Here is a 23,738-nt window from a genome sequence, read left to right on the forward strand (position 1 = left end):
TGTGCCATGAATGAGACAAAAAACAGGAAGTAAACCACCAGAGTAACAACAATGAAGGGATTATCAGATTAAACTGAAATTAAGCATGCCTCATTAACACATTCTGTCCATAATCAATGCAAACTTTCAAAGCAGTAGCGCTATCCTTTCAAAAGATATCAGAGTTGAAAGTGAAGAGTGTGGACAAGGTTTTTCAGAAATGAAAAAGGGATTTCAAAGACATACCTAATCACACTATTCTACAAAAAATGTTCAAGATAAACTGCTAAAAAAACACACTTTCCTGCCTGTTTTATGATACCAAATTTTAGCATAATGTGAAAGAAGACCCGCTCTTTCAGAAAATATGAAAAAGTCAAGTTCGGCTAGGTTGACCCATTTCACTTATTTTCAGTCCTCACGCAAAATCAGTGTGTGCAACTTTATGTTCGTTTTGAGGTGCACAGTCACATATTATCTCAGATTCAAGTTGAAGGAATGATTACTTTCCACAAGAAATCAAGTTTTGTGAAATTCTTCATATATTTTCCGTGATATCAATTGTGATGCCGTAGTGGTATCACAACTTGTAGATTTCTGATCTAGAGGAATGCAGCGCATGGAATTAAAACTTAACAAATTAATGACTTTCGAACAGATTGTTGGATTTTCAAAATATCTTTGTGTATTCAATTATTCTTTATACAGTGATTAGAAACTATCCTTTATAGGCATTTCACAAAGATATACTTAAACTGAACTGGCTTAAATGTTCAGTTTTTTTTTTCATTAAAAACTTCTTATTAATTACTATAGCTTCTCCAATAAAGATTTCCTTTTTTTTTTCTTCTTTTGAGGAGTCTCTCTTTCTTTTCATGTATACCTTATATGTACATTAATCATATATATACATACTTTGTATATCTATTTATGTGTTCATCTGTTTGCTAATGTACCTATTTGTATTACAAGTGTGTGTCCAATTAGTTATATTTCCATGTAAATATTGTGAAGTATGATGGCAGTCAAGCATACCTGTTGAATGCGCCATGCCATCAACAAAATGTTAAATAACATGGCCTACCAAGGACTTGTAGAACATTTTAAATACATCAAGCATTCTACTTATCTTAATCCATTTATTTTCATTTATCATTTTTATTTAGACCAAGCATTATGTTTATTTAAATCCATTTATTTAGTCATTTACTAATGTTCCTTGTTGCATTATGTCCAGTAAGTCATACAGTATTTCCATATATATTTTATTTCTCAAGTATCATTATGGCAATCAGTCGTGTCAGCTGAATATACCATGCCATCAAAAACAATGGTAGATAACATGACCTCTCAAGGACTTGTGATACATTTTAGATATACCAGGCATTATAGTCATCAACATTTACAGCTATAGGATCAGTTGTTGGTGTCTTTACGGTGCAGGTCGCGACTAACCCCATTAATGTCTTCATTCTTTACCTTTTTGTACTTCTCTGAACGGCAGCAGCCAGATTGAGGTCACAGAACACGGAAGTCGACAGGTCGGAGGAAGTTGTCTGCAAAGGCCGGCCCACGACACTGTCCAACTACTGTCGCATGGCGGGCCTGTCACAACAAATGCACTGCAGAAGGACAAATGCATCACCGGAAAGCATAGAGGTGAGTGACCTTTGACCCTTCTATCCATACATCACAATCTCCTCCCTCCCCCCCCCCCCCCCCCAATCTATTAAGTTTGCTTAATGGTTTTGCGGAAGGTTTGATGACTGCAGGCACAGTGTATTTGTGGAGCACCGGTCTGCTTTTGATAATGATTCATAATGAGAAGGGAAAATGAGAAGCAACATTAAGAGGATATGATGTTTTGTTTTTAATGGGGAACTGGTAATATTTATTGATACAGACAATATTTAGGTTTCAGTTTGATTTCTAGTATGTTCTTAGGACCTCATTGTGGCACTTCTATCAATATCACAACTAAACATTAATTTTTCGATGGCTTATAATGCTCTTTTGTCAGATGAATTAGGGAAATATTGATTCACAGACCAACACTTGAGTGTCTGCATAAATTCAACTTGTCTCTTTCAAAAATAGGAATTTCTGGAATGGTCATTAAAAATAAACTTTACGTAAGTTATCTCACTTCTGTTTAGATATACCTGTACTTTATGTCTTGTCAATCATGAAGAATAGTCAGCAGATTCTGTGTAAAATGTTCTTGTGTGTCACTTTGGTTTATTTGTTTGTTTTTTTGCTCGTATCCTTTTTCCAGAACGATTACTGGCAGATGCTGGACCTTGGAGAGCCTCATGTGGCCATCCACACTGGGCAGCTCAATGCCACGCTCTCTGCAAGGTGAACATTGCTTTTAGCGAACAAGAAAAGCCTCGAAAGAGACTAGGGGGTATTACTACCCTTTGTATCATCACTGTGCCACTGCCACTATGTAATCGTTAACTGTAATTCAGGACTTGCCTCAAATGAAGGCAGGTCTCTCAAGTTTTAATCAGTGGACAAAACAAACATTGAGCTTCCGGAAAAAAACAGGGGACAGTATTACCATGCACAATGAATCGTTTGAATTGAAAAAGGAAAGTCTGCAGTTGAATAAACAGTCTGGGATGACATCTTCTTCAATAAAGGGAGTCAGACGATTGGATGAAGTGTGGACACAACTAGAGTTCAAAAGTTTATTTCATTGTTGCAGTTAACAGGCAATATATTTTAACTCAAGGTTTTTTATGAAAAATGAAAGAAAAATTGCTCTCAAAGGGGAAGTCATTAGGAATACTGAGACTTACTGTTTAAAGTGTCCCTTAGAGGATTCAAAGTATCTTTTTTGTGTAATTTATTTTCTTTTTTTGGGGGGGGGGGGTTGGGATATCATGATATTTTGATTATTTGTGATGATTATACAACCATTGTAGTGACTTTAATAGTGCAGTGTTTTTATAAGCCCTGTTGTGAAGTGTGTTCAAGCAATATTTTAGACTCCCTCTCTGCATGCATGGCAAGACATAACTGGTCTGTTGTGGTTTGTGAAGGGTACTGACAAAAGGATGAATACTGTAAACTTGAAATATTCGGCAATGTGGAAACTTTTGCTCATTTGTGCTCACTGACATCATCGTGAAAGAAATTACACAAAAATATTTTGAGGTATTCAAATCATTAAGAAAATGCTCATATGTGTAAAAAAATAAAATAAACAATGAAGTTCTCTGAATTTGGCCCAGCACAAAAAGGTGATCGTGCAAAAGTTTCCACTCTTTCAGTATCAATCCAAAGACTGACAAATGCATTGATTGATTGAAGTGTGTCAAATTGACTACATGAGTGAAATTAACAAGTGAGCAATATCGCCTTTCACCACTCAAACAGCAAAGTCCTTAGCCACCCCATGTTTAAAGTTGACTTGTATAAATAGAATAAAACAAGACAAACAGATCTAAAGAAGTTTCATTACTGTTGGACAAAAAGCAAGAAACCTTTGAAGTCCAATAAATAAGAACTGTAAAAATTTCATTGATGTTGGACAAAATATAAGAAGGCCCCGGAATGTTAAATTGTCCCACATTTTCATTATACAGCAAAATTGGTTGTTACAATTACTATACAGATGCAAATAAGATTGGATGATGATTTTTTATTTTTTTTTTTTTTGCTGCATACCTTTGTTATATGTTTGTAAATGAAAACATGATGAAAATTATGTTTTCTAAGCGAGAACCCTTTGTCTGTACTCTATCAATACCGCCGTACAATCATTTTATTCTTTTTTCATTTTATGTCAATATGAAAATTTTTTGGAAAAGTTTAAGTCATTTGCAGGTCAACTAGAGACTTAGCACATGCGTAGCACATGTAGCACCAAACTGTGTGTAACTTGAAATTTCATAACATGTTTTTCTTTTCTTTCATGACTGTAATGAAACTCCTGCCGTTCCGAGAAGAGAAATTTGAGGAGTAGTTTAAGTTATGTACAGGCCAGCTGGAGAGTTAGGAAGAGGCTGTAAAATCGTCTTCTCAACTAATTAGTATATGCTGCACCAAATCGTGTGAAATTTGGAAATTAATAAGGTCTTTCTTGCATGTTTTTTTTTTGTGTGTGTGTTGGTGTGTGTGTGTGTGTGTGTGTGTGTGTCTATTTATGACTGTAATGAAACTCCTGTAATTTTTGTGAAGAGTTTACCCTATTTATAAAAGTCAACTTGAACAGAGTGTGGTCTTGCGCTTTTCGGCATCCTGTTATCTCCACATGATCTGGAGCGTTTTTTTGGAAGTCTCAAATTTCTTCTCTGTGTTTTGTTCCTTCTAATTGTAGTGGATTTACTACTAATAGAGCCAACATGTATGCAAAGTAAGTGTCTCCCCCGGCCCCTCCTCCTGTTCGTGGTGCTGTCTTGAGAAAAAGAAAAACAAAAAGAAAGAAAAGAAAAGATTCCTTCGTAGAATTAGTGCCATTTGCTAAAACGAAAGAAAACGTCATGCCCGCTGACATTCAAAAATAGAGGAAAAAAATGCCTAATCTTGCTAATAGCATGATCTCTGTCACATAGTTCGTGCACAGGCTTTGCCACAATCATGCACCTACCAACACTATTTTATCTCCCAAGATAGTGTGCATTTGGATTTTTAGCTCACCTGAGCCAAAGGCTCAAGTGAGCTATTGCGATCGCCCTTCGTCCGGCATCCGTCGTCCGTCGTCCGTCGTCCGTCGTCCGTCGTCCGTCGTCCGTCGTGCGTCGTGCGTCGTGCGTAAACTTTTTACATTTTCATCTTCTTCTTGAAAACCCCAAGACCAATTTTCATCAAACTTGGCAGGTAGCATCCCTAGGGGGTTAGGAACTCAATTTCTTAAAATGGGCACCATGCCCCACCCAGGGGGCCCCCAGGGGGGCCCAAACCCCCCAAAATTAAGGAATCTGTAAAAATCTTCTTCTCTAGAACCAGAAGTGATAGAGCTAAGTTAATACTATGAGTTAGTACATTGATGACTATAGTTTCAAGTTTGTTCATGGCAGAATCAGGGGTGCCCCCCTTGGGACCCAGGGGAGGGGGGTGGGGAAGGGTTCTAATGGGGCCTAAATTGTACATTTTCATCTTCTTCTTGAGAACCCCATGACCCATTTTCACCAAACTTGGCAGGTAGCATCCCTAGGGGGTTAGGAACTCAATTTGTTAAAATGGGCACCATGCCCCACCCAGGGGGCCCCCAGGGGGCCCAAACCCCCCAAAATTAAGGAATCCGCAAAAATCTTCTTCTCTAGAACCAGAAGTGATAGAGCTAAGTTAATACTATGAGTTAGTACATTGATGACTGTAGTTTCAAGTTTGTTCATGGCAGAATCAGGGGTGCCCCCCTTGGGACCCAGGGGAGGGGGTGAGGAGGGGTCCTTATGGGGCCTAAATTGTACATTTTTATCTTCTTCTTGAGAACCCCATGACCCATTTTCACCAAACTTGGCAGGTAGCATCCCTAGGGGGTTAGGATCTCAATTTGTTAAAATGGGCACCATGCCCCACCCAGGGGGCCCCCAGGGGTCCCAAACCCCCCAAATGAAGGAATCTTTATAAATCTTCTCTAGAATCAGAAGTTATAGAGCTGAGATAATACTATGAGTGAGTGCATTAATGACTGTAGTTTCAAGTTTGTTCATAGGAGATTCAGGGGTGCCCCTCTTGGGTAGGGGGGGGGGGGGGGGTGGTTGGAAGGGTCCAAATGGGGGCCTGAATTGTACATTTTCATCTTCCTCCTGAAAACCTCATGATGGATTTTTGTCAAACTTGGCAGGTAGCATCCCTAGGGGGTCAGGATCTCAATTTATCAAAATGGGCACCATGCCCCACCCAGAGGGCCCCGGGGGCCCCAATCCCCCCAAATTAAGGAATCTTAAAAAAATTGGGCCCTTATTGTACATTTTCATCTTCTACTTGAGAATGCCTGGTCAAATTTTGGTAGAGCTGTGAATAAGATTAGTGACTGCGTGAAAGGTGAACTTGCGATACTCAGGTGAGCGCTAGACCCGCGGGTCTCTTGTGTAGATTTTCAAATTGCTCACGTCTTGTTAGCACATGCTACCCCCTCCTCCCCCCCCCCCCCCCAAAAAAAAAAAAGAGAGAAAGAATAAAAGAAAGAAATCATGCCTGCAAGTTTTGTTTGATAGTTAGATATGCTCAACAGGAATGCCTTTGTTATTTCTAGTTTGCCTAAAAGAAATAATGACCCCCGCATGGAAGAAGTAAATGCAGCTAACATATTTAAGCCCAAAACTTCGCCACTAACCTCCATGAAAAAAAGATAAAAGTATTGGAAAATTAGCAAGATATATATTCGCATCATGCCTTATATTGATTAATTTTGCTGTTCTTTTATCTTTCCAGTTATTGCTCTCCCCCACTTAAAAAAAAAAATGAATAAATAGCATGCCCATTAATATCTGCTAATGTTGACCCCTGCAACTTACTCGGCACTTGAAATCATATGCAATATGATTTTATAGTATGCATCGTGTCTCTAATTGCAAAGCACTAACAAACTTGAGTTACTAGCCTGGAAAGAGCAGTAGTACACTGTATATCCCAATTCTTCTGTTCTTTTGGATTTATTTGAACAATTTCTCCATCTGGCCACATACATGTATATATAGTTATATATTTTACTCTCTGAAATTTTTGTTGACTATAGTGCTATGAATTACAAAAGTAATATACGATGGACGCAGAATTTCATTTTTCTTTTTGTTCAGTTTGCAAGATTACAGTATTTGTATTGTTACTTTATCATTACCATTTTATAGTAACATGTGTGTTGACTGAGAAATGAACACATAGAATTTGTATATTCATTTGTATATTTCATATAAGACTTTGTTCATGCATGGAGATGTTATCTCACACATAATTTCTGTGTCTACATAGTCAAAATACAGACATGCACACAGACAAATTGAGAATAGGAACACTGGCAGTGACTTGAAATGAATGCTAAAGAAACATGTCATCTTTCAAGAGATTGATATATCCTAGACTGTGCATCATCCAGTTGGCTGGAACAATCAAAACCTGTGGGTTGTGAATAAATGTGTGATTTGAAACCATTCCAGTGACTGTTCTGCTGATCAACTGCATTAGAAAAAATAGATATTAAAATAAAGACAAACAAACAAACAAGGTAAAACAAACAAACAATTGGTTTATTTTCATTTTGATGCTTCATCATACAATGCTGTCTGTATCAAACCTAGAATGAAAGAAAACATAGTAGAAAACAAAAAACAGGGTGAAAGATGAAGAAAAAGGGATAAGAGCTCATTCGTCAAAGGTCAAAGGTCAACCATACACCAGTTCACACGTGATTTTCTCCTTATTACCAGTGCACTCTTATGTCTGTATTGTTCTCATTCAAGGATAGCTAGTTTCACTCTCTGTTTTTTATGTACACACTGAGTGTGTGACTGTGAGTATGTATGCGTGTGAGTATACAGCAGTGTTCAGCTCATGCGTTGGTACAGTATTTCACGTTACCAATCCAAGTATGTTTACTTTGTTTGTGTGTGTACGTGTGCGTGTACATGTGGCACTGACAGGCACAACTGGAACTGCAAGAACGTGGGCAAGAATCGGGCCAACGTCCTGCACCTGCTGCCGGGCCGGCTGAGGGTCAACGTCCCGGAGCTGAAGCTGTCCATGCTGTACGGGACGGAGGGCTGGCTGGTGGACGGTCAGGGACTAGCCCAGCTTGAGTTCCTCCACACGGGCTCCGCCAAGATCTGGTGAGTGAAAAATGAGCAAAGAAAATGGGATTCCATCGGGATATGAACCAGAGACCTCCGGATTGCTAGACCGCTGACCAACTGAGCCATGGAAAACCTTAGTGCGGTGTTCGTCCCAGAAACCCATTAATTCTCAGTGCTTGTATGGTCAGAAGCTGAGATTGTAAACCCAATGGATAGAAATCAAGTTTGGGATAAATGCGGGGGATCATCGAAATGATGCAGATTGTTGAATATATAATATGTGCAAAAAAAGGGAAATTGATCAGAAATGTATATAATATGACTGAAAAATGAGCAAAGAAAATGAGATTCCACAGCTGCTTTGCTGATTTTGTCCTTTATATTATATAGATTTCTGGTCAGTTTCTCTTTGTTTGCATTTATTAAGATTCGGTGAGAATGGTTCATCTCTTATTCCGGGACTGTCAGACTGACTGTCTATCCTGTATACTTGTGTCACATGCCATTTGCTGTCGATTCAAAGAGTGGCAAGCTAGCTCAGTTAGAAGTGTGTCTGCCTTATACCCCTCTCCCACTGACCATCTAAAGCTCGTCTTATCCCCAAAATTCAAAAAATGTCAGCATTCTGATGAGTTCTGATGAAATCTGAGCCAACGAGCTCCACAGACCTGCACCAAGGCTCACCAAGGGTGAACAATGCCAGAGCTAGCCCTAGAACTAAGACTCAAGTTGACCTGTGGGGTAGCTGTTTATCATCGAACACTCAAAACAAAAGACTGTCTCTGGACATCAGCTAGACTCACCTGATAGCCGCACAACATAAATCTTACACACATCGGACTGACCAACACAATAACACTAATCCAACACTGACCCGACTTGCGCCTGGAAATGGCATCTGATGGCGAACTAAGCTCAGAGCTTAGTTCCTTCATTGGACAATCCTGCCTCCTCGGTCCATGTCCAACACGTCTGACAGTGACCTGATAGTTGAGCAACGCAATTCAGATTCATTTGACTGTGATATGATACACTTTAGTGGGTGACCAGGAAAAAACAAAACAAAACTTTTTCAGACGAGTAACTGGTGAGCAAAGAGCTCTGTGGAAGAAGGGTATTACAATCAAGAAGTCATGGGTTCAAGGCCCGGAGAGATTAGATGATAAATGTCGCATGAAACCAAATCCCTACTTGCTGGGAGGCAGTGCACCGTATCGCTCAGATGAGGCCTAAAATTGAAGTCCTATGTGTGAGAGAGTGATGATGCATGCACATTAACACTTTCTGTGCCAGGGACCTTGCACAGTGTGTACAATGCTATGGTGTTTTCTGTGCTAATTGATACTCAAAAGCAGACAAAGGGTTAAAGAAACCCACTTCACACCTTTACAAAGAGCAGCATGACAACTAATAGTGAAGTGGCCCGTTTCACACTCCATGCAGGAAACGGCTCAAATAAACATGCTGACTCCTTGCGGATCATCTCAGGTGACAGGTTGTAGTCAATGAATGATATCTCCCAGGCACTTGTGCTTTACGAAAGCAACAACATTGATTTATTCTAATCTCAATGCTATACGTGCCTGAGCAAAGCACTGTCACTTCACACTTGTTTTATACCATTTAGTAACTGCCCACTTACCTTGGCCTTGATGCGTATCACACAAATTCTGTCAGGCGTGACAGTGCGTCAATCCCCCAGAAAAGGTCAATGTAGAGAATATTGAGTGGAGGGAATCACATAATCCATAGACAGATTCAGTGATAAAAGGTATTGTACATAATCATGTTCTTCATTGAGATTTAGATGTCTCTAATTTTTGCCCCTCATTAGAGAAAGCATGCCAGATAAAATGATAATCAGCGGGCAGAATTCAGTTTAAAATTCAAGTATGATTAGTTGGAATGCTTTCAAGGACAAACCCTGGAATTTGGACTATCTATCCTTAAAGGAACTATGCAATTCAAATACATGTTGACCAGTGTTGCTTCATAATACCCTAAACATCTTGTAAGTGGCAAAAAAAAAAAATTCTAAGTACGTGCCCTATATTTTATGATAATTTTTCTATTACTTTCCTTCAGAATATATTGATGTGCCCTCAAGCGAAAAAGCTTCCAAACCAAGATTCTGTCGGTAATATCAACTGTCAATCATTGTTAAAGTATCCCCCCCCCCCCCCCTGTATGATAAACAAAAGATAATGAAGTGTGCCTTTCCCTAGACCAAGCATAACTTGCATGTTTCCATGTGACTAATATCAAGGGTCGGGGAAGGTGCATCCCAATGTCTTTTGTCAATGATGTTAGAGAAATTAACTGATGATGTCACTGGCAGAATCTTGATTTCGAAGGGTTTTTGTGTGTGTGTGTCTGTGTCTGTGAGTATTCAAGCAATCTAAAAAAAGAAAATAGTAGAAAAATTATGCTAACATATATGGCTTATATTTAGGTATTCATTTGACCATAGAAGTGATGTTGAGATACCACGAAGAAACTCAAGTCAACATGCATTTGCATTGCAAAGTTCATTTAAATGCACAAGTGTTGTACTTGGGATTTTAGTCGGCGGTAGAAATATGATGAATGTGTATTTGAAGGACAGATACATGATGGCATTCCCTTTTCTCCCCTACAGGTATGGCGTTCCAGCCAGCCACTGCAATAATCTCCAACATGTGCTGCAATCAGACGAGCCCAGACCGGGCGCCAACGAACCTCACTGCCTCTACAAACAGAACTTACATTGCATGGTGAGCACCTTTGCTGGCTCATCCTCTGTATCCCCTTTTTCTCTCTCTCGCTGTGCTTGTGTCTGTGTTTCTGTATGTCTGTCTGTCTGTCTCTCTTTGTACTCACTCTCCTCTCTCTTTCTTTCTCACTCTATTCCTCATTGTACCGTATGTCCAAAAAAAAAAAATTACAACGATAACGGTTCCCTCCGCAACAATAACTTTATTAAGATAGTGAATCAATCCAAATACAATTACGGGGCATGAATCTATAACTCATTGCCCACATCTTACAGAAAACCTCATTCGATTTTCTTCAATGGTCAAAGAGAAATGAGGAATTTTGTAGAGCATGTCAGGAATCTCTTCCCTCCAAGCTCTGTCTATTGTGTTCACACATTAACGTGCAGTTCCAAGAGCATCCAATTGCTAAACTTGAAGAATCGGATTCATGACATGCTTTACAACAATCCACATTTCTCTGTGACCTCTTAACCAAATTGAATGGGGTTTTCTGCAAAATAGAGCTAAGATGTTATATTTTAAGACCCTGAAGTAGCATTTAGACGGTTTAATCATATTGGGTATTATCAATGCGAAAATCGAATTGTAATCTTTTGGGGGACATACTGTATTGTGTTTCCTTGTCTGTGACTGTTTATAGTTGCATTTCTTCTTGCTTACTCCATTCTCCCTTTCTTCTCTTTCCTTCTTAGTTTGTTCATATCTGTCTCTGTCTCTCTCAGTTATGTCTGTATGGATCTATATTAGCCCGTCGAGGATGGGCTGATTTTTCTACAGCACGCATTTCCCATAGACTCCTACCCGAGTATACTCCGGACTCGTCCTCAACGGGTTAAGAACTGCATTATTTTACTGCCCTATAGACCATTTCTGTAATGTGTTACAATTCATGAATATTTCTTTTTCTTCAGCCTGGTAACAAATCATCTTATTTTCCAGCTCCCTTCAATTAAGTCCCTTCGCAAGTAATTCCCGTAATTGTTGCTAGGTAGGGCAAGCCTCTGCAAGCCTTGTGGCGTGTGAACATGCATGAAAATTTACATACGTTACCAAAATGGTCTATTGTTCCTTGGGAATACAGGAGGCAGAATACAGTCTTTAAATAAAGGATTATTTTTCTATTCATCATCACCTTACTGATCACACTTTTATCGTTACTGCAAAATTTAAATGACACATGCACCCGTCATTGATGTGCTTTACCACTCTAACCCCCCTCCCCCCCCCAATCCTTCACAGGTGCCTCCATCAGTACTAGCTGCCAATGGTATTCCCGTCTACCGCCTCCTCCAGCAACCGGGGGAGTTCATCATCGTTGCCCAGGGCGCGGCCCGCTCCACCCTATGCACGGGGTACAGCATGTCGGAGGGCATCCCATTCGCCTCGCCTTCCAGCCTACAACACTGCTTCAAAGCTTTCGAGGTACGATCTAGGCTCGGCTAGGTGATGGCAGCGTAACCAATCGTGTCGAATGATCTTGTTCTCCATGTTTCAGCAAAAGTTTCTTTTTCCTTTAAGTTGTCTGTGATTGTTATATACAACAACATAAAAAAAAATGTGTACATCTTTAGATTGATCTGTCTATCTCTTTTGTCTGTCTGTTAGTGTGTCTGTCTGTCTGTCTATCTATACTGTACCTCTTCATCTGTCTATGCATTTACATCTATCCATTGCTGGTATGTAATCAGTGTTGGTGAGTTCTCTTTATGGGGATTGTCTGATATACTTTTGAGGTTGTATCACTATTATCAGTAGAAGATATAAATTTGTGTGCCGTACACCACAATCTCCCCTCTCAGATGTACATGTATGTACCTATGTTAGTGTGTATCAAAACTGCTCTATAAGTTGTTATTTTCGCAAACAGATATTTTTTTGAATGAGGAGATCACAGACATTTTTGCGAGATGTTGTTTTCACGAACTGATACTGATACTTTCGTAAATGCACTATTACCCTAGCGCATGTTGACATTTTTGCGTGTTGTTAAATTTGTGATCCAACTGTGATCCATGAAATTCGCCAAAATGAAACCCTTTTGAAAATAACAGCTTATTCAGAATTAAGAGAAATGATTGAAGATCATTCCCCCTTCGTCCGGCAGATTTCGCGGGAGTTGAAACAGCCGACCCTCTTCTCCCTGGAACATCTCCTCTGCATCCTAGCTAAAAATGCTGCCACGGACCAGATAGATCCGCACCACCTCAGGGAACTCAGAACCGAGCTCGCAGCTATCAGGTGAGGGGATGTGGCGGGTCTACAGACGACCAGAATCTCCTGAAGTGAAAATGCACCCCCATGTTTGTAACAAAGAGCTTTTCCCCAGTAACTGCTAGAGTGCGGACTCTTCATAGGCCCTGTACTATTGTTTTGTGAGCGCACGGGGAGTACTTTGCAAGTTTGCGTAATACGCGCTGTAAAAATGTTACTTCAGTACGCGAAATCCGCCATTACTAAGTGGGTAATGGCAGCCCCCATGAAATCACTAACACCATTGTATAGTTTGCCTTCTAGTGGTGGGGAGGAGAAAAATCTCTTTGGTTTGTAATCACTTTCATAAAGGCCCGGTCACACTGCCCAAAAGTCGCGTAAACGCATGAATCACGCAAGAAATTTGTTTGTGCGTGCTTGTCCGTTGAGAATTTTTGCTGATTTACGCGATGAAAATCAAATAACAAATCACTAACAAACCATGCACTTTCAGTGCATAGGCACGCAAAGGTCCCAAATAGGGCGAATTTGTGGTTGTGCACGATGACTAATGTCTACGGAAAACCACGCATAATCTGCGCTTTATCACTAATGAACTGCGTATGAATCGCGCATGATTCGTGCATGAACGTGATAGCAGCAACATTTTTGCGAACGATCACTGATATTCCACGCATATTTCGCGCATTGTTCACGTAAGAACTACGCAAAGTACGCAAAAATTATGTAAAACAACGCGAAGCCGAGTTTTGAGCTGCTCAAAACCTGGAATCGCGTAAAGCACTGATCCAGCGCACATTGGCGGACAACTAGGAAGGTCCCACGTCAGACAAACTCATGAAATGCGCAAATCGCGCATGTATCGTGTAAGGCTCAAATTTCTTACGTGATACATGCGTTTACATGACTTTTGGGCAGTGTGACTGGGCCTTAAAGAGGATGAAAAAAAAGAATGGAATAGAATTTGATAAACAAAACAAAAAGTGTACTTAGAATTAAACAAGAATTAAGAAAAACTGAATTTCAAGGACAAAAGAGTGATATTAGTCACAGTCATAATATTTTATGCAAATGAAGATGAGAGTGAAGGAAGTCATGGATAAGAATCTTATTGACTGACACATAAATCTTCCTTGGACTTCCTCTTGGACAGGAATTCAGGAAGGAAGATTTGTATCCTTTATGTGTGAAGTTGCTGTAGAGCTGTAACAGTTATGTGCAGTGATGACTTTGAAATAGGGGAGTGGCTTATTGATATGAATTATTGACTGAACAACTGTCTTACATTCATATACAGAGTTATATATATATATATACATGTATATATATATATATATATATATATATATATATATATATCGTCGCTGGGGCGACAAAACCTCGTATCTCAAAAATGTCAAATGTTCAGGAGAGCGAAAAAACATGGCGGTGAAAGCACTGTAGTGAATGGGAAAGCCTTCTCTTTGACATGTCATGGTGGCTTCATTTTTGGAGTAAGACAGTTGGGCTTTGGCCAGGACATCACTTGACCCATTATTTGACCATTAAGCTAAAAAATTTTTTTTTGGACATTTTTGAGATACGAGGTCTTGTCACCCCAGCGACGATATATATATCTATGTTCAAATATTTTTGGTCAAATGGGTCATAATGAAAGATTGGCATATTTCTGTACAATGTTTGTGTATAATGCATTTTGTTTGAAGTTGTGAAATGCTTTGTTCTGTTTTTGTGAATGTGAATTTTGTGCCATTGAACGAAATTCAAAGAATACAAAAAAGAAAAAATGTGATGAGTCGTACAGCCATAAGTCATTAAGCAACATGCTGGTTGAGCTCATTGTTTTATGCCGTAAGGAGAATCGCAGTGGTGATATACTGTAAATATTGTTTGACTTAGACTTGGGTTGACCAGTTGTTGTTTTGGTGCTTGATTGGTAAAATGGAAAGGGGGGGGGGGGGGAGGGGAGGAGGAGATGACATTACATGAGTCTATGCTGAATGTGACATTTCAGCTCAATGAAGACCATACACACAATGCATAGTGTGGGACTGTGCACGGTGCTTCTGTGCTGGACTTCCGTGCAGCTTTCTGTCATATATTGTTGTGGCATACCATTCACCGTACAACAGGGGGTGTTGTTTTCTGCACCACGATGCTCCCTAAGGGGCGACAAAGGTCTCCTCCCATTTTTCCTTCCGGTCGGTGAGGCCGGAGATTTCACTAATTGCTCCTCGTTACGCTCTCCCGATCCGCTGCAGAGATACGGAACTGAGTCTGCGCCAACAACTTTTCGCTGCCGGCCTCAAGTCTTCCATCTGCTTCACCGAGTCCGAGACGCCTGCAGACGGTCAGTCTGCGCCGACCGCCGCCGCCTCATCGGCCAAGAATCGGAGCCAGCACGCATCGGAGAAGGGCTGCTATACATGTCATCAGCTTTGCTACCTCTCAATGGTCAGCACTGGAGATCCAAAGTTTCTTGAAGCATATTTTGAACCCTTCATGACCTGCCTGGTTTTTCAGATGAACTGCTGACAGCTATCCAATTCCTGCCTAAAAAATTCAAGATCAGTTGAACATGGCACACCACATAATTTGTTTTTCAACAATTAAATATATCTATGTCATAATTTGCATATGGAAACAAAAATCTCTTCATAACAAATCATGTTACAAAATGTCAACTAAAGATATCAAAGATTCCGTCGGTTACCTGGCATGTTTGTGACATGAAAACTTTTGAAAGAAGACTGGTATCTGTAGTCAATTGATTAATTTTATGTGTACATACCCCTTTGTATTTCTTGACCTAATGGAATATGGATGTGATAGATGCTCTATCAAGATATTTAACATTGCGAGATAAAGCTATGCCGATAATTTTTTTCTTGACATTCAAAGTCTTTGAAATATCAAAAGTGCATAAAAGGTGTTTAGCTAATCAATAATCGATAAAAGAAATATCGACCTATTAAAGGACAAGTTCACCTTTATAGACATGTGGGTTAAGTGAATGCAGCAATATTAGTAGAACACATCAGTGAGAGTTTGAGCAAAATTGGACAATCTGTTAAAAAGTTATGAATTTTTGAAGTTCTGCTCAGTCACGGCTGGATGAAAAGACTACTATAGCTTGTGATGTCACATGAGTACAACAATATAAAGAAAGAATAAAGAAAATTCATCATATTTCCATTTTTCTCGCATAGCAAAAGAACACTCGACTTCTCTCTTTCAGAAGGCAGGGGGAATAATATTACCCTTAACGTACGTCACTAGCAAGTCGAAGAAATGTGCACTTTATTGACAAAGTAAAGTTTTGTGAAATTCTCTTTTTATTTTCCTTATATTGTTGGACGCATGTGACATCATACACTGTAGTAGTCTTCTCATCCAGCGGTGACTGCGCAGATACTTTAAAGATTCATAACTTTTGAACGGATTGTCCAATTTTCCTCAAACTTTCAAACTTTCACTGATGTGTTCTACTAATATTGCTGCATTCTCTCAATCCTTATGTATATGAAGGTGGACTTGTCCTTTAAGTACAGTATATCAAATAACCCAAATAGCTGGAAGCAGTGTGAACAAAGGGTTTCTTTTATTCTTGGCCTCTTTGAAACACATGAAGAAATGGAGAAGCAAACATGAAGTACATTATACTGGTTCATTTCTGCAGTGTGTAATAGAATTCACTGTCTCTTTCAAAGCATCTATTTTCTCCATGATGCCATGTAATACACCTCTAAGATATCCCATAGACACCCCCCCCCCCACCCACAAAAACCAAAAGGGAATACCACATACATTGTAGAAACGAGAAGCAGTCACATGATCAAGATAATTGTGTTGATATCCACACCCACACACAAGAAAAGGGGGAGAGACTCACGAGTGGCTCAATCATAGTTTCCTTCCCATGTGTGATGTGTCAGCACGTACTCATGACAAAATTGTAGACTGTAGTGCCGAGTATACCAGGCAACTTTTGCTAGAAAATAGGGACAGTCCATGTTGGTTCTAGAAGCAGAAATCTGATATCTTAATAAACCTGTTCTCAGAATTTGACAGTTTGAAAATGTTTGGAAAATTTCTGCTTTTGCCCAATCTCCGTCATACAGCATCTTAACTTCAAAGCCAATTTTCCAAACACTTTTTTTCCCCCCTGGTTGCCAGCTGTCTTAGTATTTGTCTGGTGGGTTTACTCAAAAGAAAGCGGAACAAATCTTATTACTAGAGTTTAGAGAATCTAATGAAACATTATATTTTTTGTGACTGGATCAGGTTCCATAGGGACCAGTCGTATCTTCTCTTCCAAGATTTTCACATTCTTGCAGGTCCAATTAGTGCTCCAAATTTTGTAGGTCTGTTGCCCTGAAGTTGATTGATTTTTAATTTTTATTTGTAACAGTCAGAACTCCTGTGGTGAGAGTTGCTTGAAGGATTGATAAATGTTGATACCAACCTACTTTTTCTTTTTCATGTTTGTCTGTCCCTGGCAGGTGGTTAATGAGAGAGAAGACAGGGTCTACTGTCTGCGGCACGCACTACAGGTGATCACCAAGACCACAATGTCAGGACGAAACTTCAAGCTGCTGTACAGATACAGTGAAGTGAGTTGTCATGGCGACATTTGTGGTGATGATAGTGACAATGATGATGATTGGGTCACTTAAGGACGATTGTGATGATAATGATGGTGATGATGATGATTAGAGTGATTTATATAGATACTAGGGATGATTGTGATCGCGATGATGATGGCGATGATGATGATAGTGATTGATTTAGATGCTAAGGATGATTGTGATGATGATGATGATGAGGAGGAGGAGGAGGATGAAGATGATGATACTGATGATAGTGATTGATTTAGATAGTAAGGATGATTGTGGTGATGATGATGTAATTGGATACTAAGGATGATGATGATGGTGATAATGACGATGATAATATGATATGATGATGGCAATTTTAATGATAATGATTGTCATTATGATGGTAGTGATTATGATAATGGGACAATGGTGATATTTTATTATAATTTTAATGATGGTGATTATGATGATAACAATGGTGATAGTGCGATAGTTCTTGTAAAGGTAGTAAAGATGATAAACATATACATCATGGACTGTGATTTTGACAAGTAATCTCTGGGAAAGGATCTGATGTTAGGTTAGACATCTATGCCTATCTTTTGATATTGAACATTTTAGATTGTGCTATTTAGTATCTTTTGTGCACGAACGATGCCAAATCACGAACGATGCCAAATTTCTGAAGTGAGTAATCTCTTAATTTGACCTCCATTTTCCATCTTTGAGAGTAAAGTTGCAAAGTACATTCCTTTAAAAAAAAAAAAAGAAGTAGGAAGTTTTTGGCAGTTATAATTTGGAAATTATTGTATTAAGTTTGGAAAAAAAAGCTTCTTGATTTCATCTTCTTTTTCAGATAGTTTCAGTAACAGGACCATGTTTTTATCATCAAAGGGATGGCTATAGTAGGGATGAAAATTAATTTAAGTGGTTACATTTGGTTACTTTACTGACATTTGTATTTACTGGTCTGGCCAGCATGTTATCTCCAAAGGAATTAATTTTCCTTCATTTGTGCAATACCACTACAGAGCCAACTCAGGGATCTTGTTACGAGCCTCGAGTGCTCCAACAGTGTGGTAGACACAGTGTCATCGTCAGCAGCAACGTCAGCTTCAACGTCAGCCACGCAGGCAACCACAACGACGGCAACATCAGCTTCGACTCGCCAGGTGTCAGAAACGTCGCGAGGCGAGTGCATTTCCACGAGTGTTGCCACCACGAGTACTACCACTTCAGTGCCGGCATCGCTCCAGCCACCACCCATGCCACCAGCGCCAACACAAGAAGGAGAACAAGAACAGGAGAACGAGCAACAACAACCACAACCACAGCCACAGCCACCATCACCATCACCCTCGCCATCATCTGCCGACTCGGTGCCACAGCCCGATGATGCGTCATCGTCGCCATCTTGTCCGGCGAATTCAACAGTAGCTATTCCACCCTCGGAGTCCAGGTTACGCAAGAAATAGATCCAGTCAGAAGAGACGTTCTGCTCGGAGCAACAGTCACAACAAACAGTATGAGGATGTCCCCAGGGTGCACGATGTGGGCTCCCGAGAGACTGGAGTTATCGTCATGGCAACAATGCAATAATAAAGTGCATCTTCTCGAAGCATCAGGATTATATTATCACTGTCAATAACAAATGCTTTTGCAGTGTCTCCGTTTCTATGTGATATTCAGTCTACCTGTACAGTAGGGAATCGTCGTGTGGGTTAGCAACGTCTCCGCTAGAAACTAGAGCCTTATCGTCTGTAGCACTATATCTTGATTGTTGTTATAGTTTTCATTTTTTTTTCCTTTAGACGTAGGGAGGATGGTGCAGTTAGAGGATGAATGGCGTGGGAGTAGTATGAATGAGGTGGAAAAATGGTGGCAATGTCCTATGTATCTATGAGTGTGCGTCTGGAGCGTTCGGTAACTCTTCTTCAGTGCAGTGATGTGTGTGTGTGTGTGTGTGTGTGTGTCTTTCTGTCTGTGTGAAAGAGAGAGAGAGAGATAGAGAGAGTGTGTATGTGTTCCAACTGTCCCAAACATTTTCTCTACGAAGAAGTGTCCATTTTAGGGTTGTAGTAATATCTTTTAGTTTCAATGGCCAGGAGAAGGTGACGATGATGTTGATGATGAAAACATATTACCAAAAGCAAAGAAGGAAAAAACCCACACATTTCTTTTCCTTTTTTCATCAATCTCTTTGTTCGTGGTGATGGCCAATGTACTAAGCAGTGATTGTGATGAAACTTCTTAATCATGTCTCTTACGATGTGTTGATGACTCCAGAGTATTTTGTGATTATATGCTGCTACTGTTATTAACCATCCAACCAGGTCATGCAAGAAAAAAAAAAGTATCATCTGGTCTTCCATACTACAGCAGTGCATAAAGTAGTGAGAATGGGACTAGGACCAGGCAAACGTAAAATTGGAAAATGGACGCGTACAGGACAAGGGCTTGAAGTGAGCAGCAGCAGGAAAAAAAAAAGCAACCCAAAACCACTAACTCTTAAAACATAAAACAAGAAAAAACACAAATCAGAGCAGGATATGACTTCAGAAAGTATTCAGTCCAAGCTGTTTGGATTGACAAAAGTGAATGCTCTTGAAGAAATTATGGCAGCACTTTAGGAAATGTTTGTGAAAGTCAGGAAGTCAGTCGAGAGATGCAATGGCACGGCTATTGTGATGATCATACATGAATTTTTTAAAACTGTAGATGTTTTTAACGTTGTCATTTTGTGTGTGGTGGAACAAATTTATTTAGATGGCTTCTTAATTACATATTCTTCTTTGTCTGGGAAGTTTGCAGGAATGAAGGGGAGTTAAAATTTGTAACTTGCCCAAGGGACTACCGTTTTTGAAGCATTTCTAAATGGGGTACGGGAAATGGGGATTCCAGCAGCATGTTGGATGAAAGCTGTTGTCTTAAGACTTTTGAAAGTCAGGTTTTTATCATGTTCAACAGGAATGATGCAATACATGTATCTATGAAAGCATTCTGCATGTGTTCCAATTATTTCGGCTGGGAATTGATATTGATTTCAATTCACAGTGGTCATTACAAAGACTGCCTGTACATACCATTGCATCATTTTCCATCAAGTACAAATAAGTTTCTTTGTATTTTCCTCCCTAAATCCAGTTTGAGATCATACATACCACGTGTTGGTCTCCTAACCAATTGCATAATTATGTTATATTACAACCCCCCCCCCCCCCCCCCCAACCACCCAGCTGGTTCAATCAAGAGGTTGATTCTTTCAGTGTAGTTGGCCAGCAAGTCCACTGTGGTGCCCTCTGTAGCTCAAGATTGCCTGGCTCTTCAGGCCAATGTTCACCAGTCTGTGGACCCCCCCCCCGTGACTTGTCACAAACAGACAGACAAACAAACAGATAAATAAACTAAATAACAAATAAACAAACAAAGCATAGGATGATAATTTTTTTTGGTTGAATTATATAAAATCCTGCTGCTGTGAATTTTTCGGGAGATTATCTAGCTGTAGTCGATTCTACCATGATCAAATATGAAGACTGATCACCAGGCCTGTAGGCTTAAAAACAAGCAAATAAACAAGCAAAAAATACTTGCTAAGAAGCAAGTTGTGAACCAGTCAGAAAATGACTAATGAGTGACAGAACGAAGGCAGCAAATGGGAACCCAGGAGAGTGATTACCCATAGAGGGAGACATTTAACGACGGAAGTAACTTATTAAAGGAAGATCAGAGACACTGCTGTAGTAGAGGTGCATGAGTCAGATGAATTTCCACCTGACGTCGATAAACTGCTGCAGACTGTGCAACGAAGACATTCCTCGCAATTGTCTCTTTTTTGATTACGAAATGCTGCATATTCAATCGTTTGAGAAACGACATCTTATTTTGTATACTGCGTGTCGTTACTGTACGTGTGAACTTAAGCTATACCTTGTTGGGGATATCTGCATGTTTGTATTTTACCTCACAGTTATCGAAGTAAAAAAGTCCTTATGTAAGTTCTTAAGAGAGAGAGAGAGAGTGTGTGTGTGTGTATGTGTGAGAGAGAGAGAGGGAGAGAGAAATTAAGAGTATATTTTTGTCATCATTAACCATGGGCAGTGTACTTCAATTATTGTGAAATCTTCAGAGTCATGCACGTTTAAAGTATGAGACTAAATACTCCCAGTACATCTTACTTAGTGTTGCCTTACTGATTCAGTATTTCGTTTTTCTTAACTTTTCCTCGCCCACGGCATGTCTGCAATCGACATATCGATTTTGTGGGGGGTTTTTTTCCCTGAAAATATGCAAAATGTTTAGTACTGCTGCACCCGGAAAGAGTCACCTATCTTTCTCGTTGATGATCTCATGATTTGTTTGGTGGTTGTTGTTCCCCTTATCAAAAATGATGTCCAATACTGAAAAGATAGATGTAATCTGTCAAGCTCTGGATGTGGTTCCAAGAATGTGTTCTATTATTGTGTGAATGACCTTCAGCAATAGATAATTTCATTTTGTGCAAAGTGTGATAGGCAAGAAAAAAAAAATCATAACTGTTTTCCTTCCTAGTGATGTAGTAACATGGCCAAAATGATGACATGAGAGTCATCTATGTGTTCAGATTATCTATGTGTTGATTTTGTTTTGGATGACTAATCCTTCATGCTGCTGGACAATATTTGTTGAATATTTCATTGCAGTAATAGGCCTCGAGAGCTGCTTTTCTTCATGAGGATCTGATAGAATGAAAATTTTGCCCCATTGTTTTTTCTGGAAAGTGTCTCGATGCGTAAATGTATTTAACATTGTTGATAGGAATGCTGTTAGATGATGCTTACCTAGATGCATCACAAAGGAAATTATATCTGGAAATAACTTTTTCCACCAAGATTTTGTGTCCGTAGTACATTTTGTATTTCTACATCCTGCCACACATTGCAAATTGATAGAACCCATTTGCTCAAGGCTTTACAGATTGTGTTGCGGTCACATTGCCATAGCAACATCCTCACATGTACAAATGCTGCATTGAATTTATGTCCAAGATGAACTCTTTAGTTGTTAATAATGGTCTGCATTTCATACTCCCAGCAGTAATTATGCAGAAAATGTTTATGAGGACATGAGCTTTGTAAAGACCACATATGTGTGGCATACAAATCCTGAATATGTCATGCATTAGATACATCAGTATTGATCTTTACCTGTGGGTTTTGACGTCAGTGTAAACTTTAAGTGTGGATGCAACTATTACCTGATTAGAAAAACAAAAAAACAAAACAAGTCGGTCTTACCATGACGTATAAGGGCTGCAGTGTAGACACAGTATGTAAACTGTTGTGATCTTGTATCTGGCTCTGTGTACATGTGCCAGTAAGAGGTGTTTCTTGCCTCTGGTTCTATTCTATGGTAAAACTTTGTTTTTCCGACCTCAGCTTCAATGCTGCCATCTTCTCTTTGTTTGATTTGTGTTTTGTCGTTCTAATAATCCATATGCAACGTATCGACGTGTCGTGTCGTGTCGCTTTTTTGAAGTTCGTCTCCCAGCCATGCTGCATCAAACCGGGATATTTGCCTTCTTGTCTTCTGAAAGTGACGCCTTTGATGACGTATTTTCACCTCGTTGCCAAGCGGTACTTTTTGATTCTTCTTGTACATCAGGTACAACGTGTCACATCCGGGCTGTCCTATGCTATATCCTGTGATGTATTTACCTATTTGGTCTTCATCCGCTCTGGAAACTGCTCTGCATCTTTGAGGTTGCCTCTCTTGTTCTCAGACTTTTTCATTCCCAGCTTCTACAGAAAGGATAATCTGGAACAGTACTGTATAAGCTGTTATTTTTGCAAGGGTCTAATTTTTGTGAATTTCACAAATCACTGTTGGGCCGCGAATTTAACAACACATAAAAATATCGTCATGTACAGTTAAGTGGCATGCACTTACGATAGCCTCGGTGTCAAATTGTAAAAACAACACCTCGCAAATATGCCTGTGACCTCGTTTGCAAAACTAACAGCTTCTATAGTATCTAAACGCTGCTTCAATCAATTTGAATTTGTGAGAACGTGCCGGTGATTTCCTCCTACATTCTTTGAAGTGTTTTGGGATGAGGCTACTGCAATCTTCAGGTCCCTGGTATGCTGCAGAAACACAACTTCTTTCGTGGGATCCATTTGCAGTTTGCGTATTCCCAAAGATACCTCTCGCGGCTGAAAAACTTCCTCATTTGAGCATGTAGAGGGTGCATCACCGCTCAGTGGCACAAACGTGATTCCACCACTAAAGATTATCAACTAGGTCTGAAATTGTGGGAAAGGATATAACTTTAAATCGTTGGACGAGACTGAGAAGGGCGTTAAATTGCTACTACACCAATAGTGTTTGAGACAACTTAACGCCCTTCTCATTCTCAACGGATGAAATACATAAAATGTGTAATCTAGAATGAGAAAAAAAAAATGAAAGAC

At 39.6% G+C, this 23,738-nt stretch overlaps 1 protein-coding gene across 1 annotated transcript in view; it reads left to right on the plus strand.

The window, feature by feature from the left end:
• LOC139744626 (uncharacterized) overlaps window positions 1-18,761 on the plus strand; it is a 59,754-nt gene extending 40,993 nt beyond the window's left edge. Inside the window, exons 10-19 of the mRNA XM_071655056.1 lie at window positions 1,484-1,638; window positions 2,255-2,337; window positions 4,307-4,342; window positions 7,572-7,757; window positions 10,360-10,474; window positions 11,717-11,899; window positions 12,582-12,715; window positions 14,950-15,142; window positions 17,191-17,301; window positions 18,318-18,761. Of these exons, the coding sequence (XP_071511157.1) occupies window positions 1,484-1,638; window positions 2,255-2,337; window positions 4,307-4,342; window positions 7,572-7,757; window positions 10,360-10,474; window positions 11,717-11,899; window positions 12,582-12,715; window positions 14,950-15,142; window positions 17,191-17,301; window positions 18,318-18,761 (1,640 nt within the window). The remainder of the gene's footprint in view (window positions 1-1,483; window positions 1,639-2,254; window positions 2,338-4,306; window positions 4,343-7,571; window positions 7,758-10,359; window positions 10,475-11,716; window positions 11,900-12,581; window positions 12,716-14,949; window positions 15,143-17,190; window positions 17,302-18,317) is intronic.
• The last annotated feature ends 4,977 nt before the right edge of the window (window positions 18,762-23,738 follow it).

Source organism: Diadema antillarum, unplaced genomic scaffold, assembly GCF_040938485.1.
Source record: "Diadema antillarum isolate AM-2024a unplaced genomic scaffold, OU_Dant_1.0 seq00001199_RagTag, whole genome shotgun sequence".
NCBI classification, from domain to species: domain Eukaryota; kingdom Metazoa; phylum Echinodermata; class Echinoidea; order Diadematoida; family Diadematidae; genus Diadema; species Diadema antillarum.